Raw genomic sequence first — 7,847 nt, forward strand, 5'->3', positions numbered from 1 at the left:
TAATCATGTAATTAATTGCCTTCTCTAAAACCATAGACCTGACATATACTTAAAACATACACTGAAAACCATACAGTGCAGAATAAGGAAAATATTATTATCGTTACCTACCACTCAACACCCAAGCAAACTATTAGATCATTGCATCATACTCTGAAGGCACTGGAAAAACGTTCCAAAATTAATTGAACAAAATGTAATAAGGACAAATGCAAAGTCCTTCACTTAGGATGGAACAATTGTATGTATAAATACAGACTGGTGAAAAACTGACTAAACCAGGAGCACTCAGTCCCTGTGTCCATAAGCCAGATCTGGCATCCAACGCTGTGTCATTTGGCCAGTGAGTCCAAAATATTGGTGGCAAAAGGAGAAGTGGCACTGATCCCCTGCTGACAAATTTCTGGATGTGTGGAGAGTACCATGGATAGAGAGCATGGCTCTGCACACTGGATCATATGTGCTGGGTGGCACAGGGCCTGATCCCAGCATACAGGGGCAGTGCAGGGCCCTAGCACCCAATTCCAGTGCATGAGGGTAACACAGGGCCCTGGGTCTGATTCTTATTTTTTGGTAACATTTTGCCTATAGTTTTAATTTCTAGTATTTTTTCCTAAATTCTGCTCAGAATTACAGAGGCAAAGTAACAGTGCTAATGTATGTTGCATACAGATACAGTACAATACATTTTTGCATGACTTGATAGAAAAATTATTCTCCTCTCTTACTAGATTGAAGCACATTTTAAGAAATGATTGAGTTCACATACATGTTATGGTAGGTAAGAGTTTTGCTTCTTTACCATTTGTTTTTACATTCTATACACTTTGAGAAAGCCAATACATAATATGAGTGTAAATAAATAAAACTTAAAAGTTAGGAATAATCAATTCCAGTAACGGAATAAGGATGTTGATTTTCTTTAAAATTTCTCCTTCAGCACCATGGACTGCTGACTGCAGCTGTACTCACTGATGCCATCACAAAAATGCTAATGTGGCTGAATGAATTAAAAAATGTTTCACTACTTACTGTCTAGCAATAGATTAACTGTTTAATCTTTTGCCAACTTTTCTCTTTGCTTCTCAGAGCATAAGCAAGAGGAAACAGTATCATTTTGCACACAGAAGACTTTAGTGTAGAAGAAGTTCATGTTTTTGAAGGATAGGATCAGCAAGAAAAAAGCTGGAGCAGATGAGCAAGCAATAAAACACGAATTGCATTTTAAACAGGTAAATCTGTAGTAGCGCTGTGTGAAAACCAGATATTTATAACTCAAAGGTCAAGCCAAAAATTAATCTCAGGGTGACCAAAACCTAAAATGAAGTATTTCTCTATCATTTTGGGTTATTTCATTTTAAAAGAAAAGACATTTTAAAACAACTTTTTCCTATTTAAATCACAGATTCATAGACATAGACAGATTCATAGACATTAGGGCTGGAAGGGACTTGAAGACCATCAAGTCCAGCCCCCTGGCCCAGGGGCAGGAAGTCAGCTGTGGTCAAAGGATCCCAGCAAGATAAACATCCCAAACGTTTCTTGAAAGAGTCCAGAGTAGGTGCCTGCACCATTTCTGGAGGGAGTCTATTCCAGGCCTTGGGGGCTTGGACAGTAAAGAAGTTTTTTCTTATGTCTAACCTAAAACGGTCCTTGTTATCCCTTGGGGCACTCTGATGAATAGGCATTCCCCCAGATCCTAATGCATACCCCTTATGTACTTATAGGCAGCAGCCATGTCCCCCTTGAGCCTGAAACAAAATGAACTCACAAAACAAAAACACTAAATGCATTTGAAAATACAGAAATAATATATTGCCACCTTTATAAATTATTTTCCATGTTGGTTTTTTTTTTTCCCAGCCAAAACTCTTTGCAAATTTTGGTCAAATTTGGCAGGCTTGCATTTTTTAGTGAATTTACTTCTCTCAGAAAAAAAAAGAATTAAAAAGTAAGCCTGACTTGATTCTTCTTTCTATATGGTTTCAGTGGCTTCAGCATATATTTATAAAAGATTCCATTAATCTTGACAGCTTTGCCAAGTGATTCTGAACCATACCAAGAATATAATTATTTTTGGGATAGCTAAGTAAAATATCTCTTTTTTTTTCCCCATTAACATTAGTCAACCTGGACAAACTAGCCATGGATGACAAACCTATGCTGGCTTATAGATAGCCTCCCCCAGTCTCCAGTGGCATCTCTCAAGCAACAGGCTACTTAACGTCTTTCTCACTGAGGCACCAGGCCTTGCAATGGGCCCAAATGCAAGCTGTGCCCCCCACCCATCAACAAAGACCATATCCTCACTGGACCAGATAAAATGGCATGCTGACAGGCATGGGAAAACAACCAACCAACTAACCAAAAACCACTTTACCAGAAAAGGAATTGTGTCAGTTTGACCCAGCTCCCCAGCATCTGTATAACTCGTATGTAGCTTTTTCACACTTTCATCCAATAGCTGATCCAATCACCTGTTCTTAGACAATAAAACTTTAAAAACAAACATGGGCACAAAAGTGCAAAACAAGAAATCATCACCCACAGACTGCATTGGGTTACATGTGGTCGAAACAGGGACTACAGAGTCCTATTCCATTACGGAATAGGTTTTGTGAACCCTTTGTCCCACCTATGGGTTTATTACTCGTTTGCCCCACCAAGCAGTGTCCCCTCCCCACTCTCCTCTCCTCTCCCTCCCTCCCCCATCTTCTGTATTCAATCTATTTGACACTCTTTTCCATGCATGTCCTTTCACAGATTCTGACAAAGTCAGCTCACAAAAAGTTCATGCTATACATCTCTGGTTATTAGTCTGTAAGGTGCAAATCTACCCTCCTGCCTTAACTGATTTTGCTCATTGACAGAGAAGCCTGAATGATAGAATTGCAAAACTGAAAGAACTGCTCCTGGGTTTTTTTTGTTTTTTAATTTTAGCTCCTTTCACAGCATGCTGTCTGACTTCCCCTCTGCTGTAGAGATTCAAGATACATCATTCAGTAGCAAGTACCATTACAGCTAGGTCCCAGAGGCACTGAGGGCATATCTACATGAGCATTAATGCACTTTTCCTAATGCTCATTGCATCTAGTACCTCCAGGGTGAGGTACTAAATTAATGCATGCTAGGCTGCCCTAATGCACAGTAGTGCAAGCACATGTGTTTTAGATGACACTTAATGCGCAGTAGATGATTTTACTGTGCATTAGTGTAATAGCATGTTTTTCACGCACTGCTTTAATGCACAGTAAAATAAGCTACTGAGGATTAAAGCACACGTGTAGATGCATCCTGAGGTGCATAACTCCTATGTAGGAACCTAACTCCCTACTGATTTTAATTTGATTTGGGCACCTAAATATTTATGACAATGTGGGTCTCTGTGTCTATGTATCAGTCCCATGTGGAGAGAAGTTTTATAAACCCAAAAATCAAAAATGTTTTAAGTGCTTTACAAACCTATGGTGCAGCAGACTTACCATTTAGCCAAGCACGTTGGGCTGAGCTCTTTTATTCAATGCAGGATCTGCAGGATGGATTAAACTAAAAATGAACAACATGCCAAAAATGGCATGAGCAACATCTGTGTGGGATCCTTGCTTTTGTGTGTCCTTATGACATAGTAATTAGTAGAATTTGTTGGTTCATTGGAGTTTGACAGACTGCAGTGGGAATGCTTCTGCTGCAGCCTTAAACTAGTAATTTCTAGGCTGTCAACTTCATGCCTTAGCACCCATGGCACTCCGGTTCACTGTGTATGGCATGGGGCAAATAAGGAAAGGAGCAGAAAGCAGAGCAGCAGATTATGCAGGAGAAAGGGGATTGGAAGGCCCCTCAGGGAAGGCATAATGGTTTAATTTATGGCAAGCCTTCCAAGAAGATTGGCCCCCAATCAATCAATATTTTCAGGGACAGGGCAAGAGGGCAAAAATCGGAGAGCAGGACCATGAGGGAGCTGAAATGAGCAACAGGTTTAGTGTCACTTTAGGGTCAGGCTGTTTGCTGCCTACACTGCTCAGTGCACTTGCCAGCTAGGACACAGCCATCAGATGTGGTGGAAGCCACCAGTTTTAGCCAGATCCAAAAGGGATTAGCCAAATTCTTGGAAGAAAGGAGCACTGGTAGTTACTGAGCATGGAAATTAGGGATTAAGCCTCTGAATCAGAGCTTGCTAGATCTTAAATGCTGGACGCTGCAAGTGAGAGGAACAGTGGAAAACCCCCTGATCATACCCAGTTCACTCTCCCTTTCAGCATCTGCTGTCTGCCATCATGTGACACAGGCCTTTCCATGTGCCATTTCAGATCATGAGCCAAAGCCCACCAAGTCAAGGTATAAGCCTCCCTTGACAAAGCAGGCCACTAAGGGCACATCAGTGATTGCTTGGGACAACTGAAAAAAAAAAAAAAAAAAAAAAAAGAACAAAAAAACCCCACAAAATGGGAATGGGAGTGAAGGTCAAAGATTCAAAACAAGTGCACCAAGGGGGACACCAAGCAGAGCACACTGGGCAGTGCCCACTGGCCCTGGCCCTGTAACACAGGCCAAGTTGACACAAATTGAGGATATGATTCTTAGGCCCAAAAAGCAATTGTTAACCCCCCCGTTAACAGAGGGAGCTATTGGATATGTGTCACCTGATTATTTGGCACAACAAAAGAACAAAACTCGGGTGGGAGTGAAGGGCATAGGTCCATAAGGAGTGCACCGAGGGGGGCCACCAAGAGCACAGTGGCCACTGCACACTGGCCCTGGATGGCTGACCCAGTGAATGGCCCTTCTTATGATGCAGGAGGCATCACCAGTAACTGTTACAAGGGGGAAATAAGCATTTAGTTTGCCAATTAATGCCTTGTCTTACAGTGCAGGGGGAACCACGGTTAAAGACCATCTGGCTCACCCCCACCTCTGCCTCCTCCCTCATCCCAGCTGAGGCAGGGAGCTGGGCAGGGCAGAGGGGGCAGCACTCCCCCACTATCTCCCACTCCAAGGCAAACCCCTGTGCCCCAGGAGGAGGGGGGGAAAAGGTACCTGGAGCAGGCAGTGGCCGGGCCCAGCATGCTCAGCCAGGCTAGTGTTGTACACCTGCCGCTCGAAGACAGGCTCGTTATCATTGACATCCTCCAGGCGGATGCTGACAAGGCAGGAAGAGGACAGTGGGGGCTCGCCCAGGTCCCGGGCCACAACGCGCAGTTCCAGCACCGCCTGCCGCTCACGGTCCAGCGGGCTCCGGATGCTGAGCACACCACTCAGCGGGTCAATGGTGAACAGCTCCAGTGCCAATGGTGTGCCCAGGCCATCCACTTCTTCCAAGGCATAGCGCACCTGGGCATTGGGTGAGCCAGGCTCATCTGCATCAGTGGCGTGGAGGTGAAGCACGGCAGTGCCAGGTGTGGCAGCCTCAGAGACTGTGGCGCCATAGCGGGGCTGCGCGAAGGTGGGCGCCTCGTCGTTGAGGTCGGCCACCTGCAGGCGCAGCGTGCGGCGGGTGGAGCGTGGCGGCTGCCCACCATCCGTAGCCACCAGGTGCAGCTCATACAGGGCCTGGCGCTCCCGGTCCAGCGGGCCCTGCACACAGAGCCAGTGGAGGTCAGGACGGCCACCAGGCCGCAGCACAAAGGCCCCGTCGCTGCCATCCTCCAACGTAAGTGTCGTGCTGCCCGCACCTGCCTCGTCGGGGTCGGACACTGCCACCCGCGCCACATAGTCACCGGGCCAGGCCCCCTCGGACAACCATGGCCCGCCGGTCTCAGTGAGGAAGAGCAGGTGGATGGCGGGTGCGTTGTCATTCACGTCCAGCACAACCACGCTCACCAGGGCGCTGGCGGCCTCAGGCGGGGTGCCGCCATCCCGGGCCTGCACCACCAGGCGATGCAGCGCCCGGGCCTCGCGGTCCAGCGGGCGCTGCAGGCGCAGCACCCCCGTGTGCTCGTCCACTGCAAAGTAGCCCTCGGAGTCGCCGTGTCGCGGGTCCAGGGCGTAGCGCACCTCGCCATTGGCGCCCAGGTCGGGGTCGGCGGCCTGCAGGCGGCAGACGGCAGTGCCGGGCGGCGCGTCCTCCCGCACGCGGGCGCGGTACTCCCGCTGCGCGAAGCGCGGCGCGTTGTCGTTCTCGTCCAGCACCCGCACGTCGAGGCGCAGGCGGCCGCGCAGCCGCGGGCTCCCGCCGTCCCACGCCTCCACCAGCAGCCGGTGCCCGGCCGCCCGCTCGCGGTCCAGGCGCCGCAGCAGCACCAGCTCCAGAGGCTCCGACGGGCAGCCCGGCGAGCCGTAGCGCAGCCGGAAGAGGGGGCCCTCCTCCTCTGCCTCCGCCTCGGCCTCCCCGTCGGGCAGCAGCGTGTAGCCCTGCGTGGCGAAGCCGCCGGCGTCCGGGTCCCTGGCGGGCGGCAGGCGGAAGGCGCTGCCGGGCGGGCTCAGCTCGGACACGTCGAGGCGCAGGCGGGCCCGCGGGAAGCGCGGCGGGTGGTCGTTCACGTCCAGCACCGCGATGTCCACCTGCACCACGGCGCCGCGCCGCGTGGCCGCCGCGAAGCTGTAGCCCGGCCGGCGCTCGCGGTCCAGCCGCCGCGCCGTGCGGATCAGCCCCGTGTCGGCCGCCACCTCCAGGTCGGCCAGCACGGCCGCCTCCTCCGACAGCAGGAACCCGCCACCCGCCTCGGGGAGCTGCGGGCCGGGCGGCAGCCCCGCGCGGATGTCGCCCACCAGCGTGCCCGGCGGCAGCCCCTCGGGCACGGCCAGGCGCAGGCGGTACACCTGCCCGCCGCCGCCCGCCGCCCACAGCAGCGCCAGCAGCGCCAGCGCCGCGCCCCGCCGCATCCCGCCGCCCGCAGGTGAGTCTCCCGCCGCCGCGGCGCGGGGCAGCCTTTCAAGCGGAGGAGGGGCCCGCCCCGCGCCGCCGCCGCCTCCTCCCGGGACTCCTCCCCGCGCCCAGCTCCGAGGAGGCGGCAGAGCGCCCGCAGCCCCTACTCTGCTCTGTGCCCAGCTCCCTTCATCGCGCGGCAAAGCGGAGACAAGCCGGGCTGCGGGGAGCGCAGGGCCACGCCCCCGGGGCGGCCCCACACGGCCCTGCCTTGTCCAGGCGGGCTCAGATACCCTGGGGCAAGCGCGGCCTTCCCCGCCGCTCAGCAGTGGCCCTGCAGCCGAGCTCCTTGCCCTCAGCGCTTCCCCACCCCCCGGGGGTGGTGGCCCCAAGTGGGTCTGATTCCCTCATAGATTGTGAGGCCGGAAGGAACCTTGGAAGATCATGGGGTCCAGCCCCCTGCGCCAAGCAGCCAAGACAACGGGGGTCAGGTCATAGGCGAAGCATAGTGTGGCAGTGCCCTCCCTGAGATCGGCCTTTACTGGCCAGCGAGTGGGGACACCAAGCGAAGTGCCAGCCGGTGCCCTCTGCCCGAGACTGGCGCTGGTGGCGCTGAAACAAGTGCCAGTGGCCAGAGACAACCGGAGCAGGGTGCGAGGCCCGCCCCTGGACACGAGGAAGCCAGCAGCAGCACAGAGTTGCCGCACCGCTCTGCCCGGCTCCACAGGGCCCAGGCAGTCAGCCCAATTCACCCTCCCTCAGGGACGGCCCTGCTGCTGGCCACTTCAGTTTTTGCCGCCAGCACTGCGATCAGCTGCTGGGAGACCCCCCACAACCACTGCCTGGTTGGCAATCAGCGCCTGGTGCCCCCCCCCCAGACCCTGGAGGCACCAGTCACCCATGGGTCAGGTGACCCCAGCAAAGTGACCATCCAGTCTTCTCTTGAAGATTTCCAGGGTAGGTGGTTGTACCGCCTCTGGAGGGAGCTTATTCCTCTGGATGGGGATGCAAGTCTGTAGGAAAGAGTCATGAACAAACGTTCAAA

At 52.6% G+C, this 7,847-nt stretch overlaps 1 protein-coding gene across 1 annotated transcript in view; it reads right to left on the reverse strand.

Moving 5' to 3' along the window:
• DCHS2 (dachsous cadherin-related 2) overlaps positions 1-6,903 on the reverse strand; it is a 199,974-nt gene extending 193,071 nt beyond the window's left edge. The window contains exon 1 of the mRNA XM_090036442.1: positions 5,035-6,903. Coding sequence (XP_089892568.1) covers positions 5,035-6,819 — 1,785 coding nt within the window. The 5' untranslated portion in view covers positions 6,820-6,903. The remainder of the gene's footprint in view (positions 1-5,034) is intronic.
• Positions 6,904-7,847: the final 944 nt, after the last annotated feature.

This window comes from Crocodylus siamensis, chromosome 2 (assembly GCF_052110815.1).
Source record: "Crocodylus siamensis isolate JL-2025a chromosome 2, ASM5211081v1, whole genome shotgun sequence".
NCBI lineage: Eukaryota > Metazoa > Chordata > Crocodylia > Crocodylidae > Crocodylus > Crocodylus siamensis.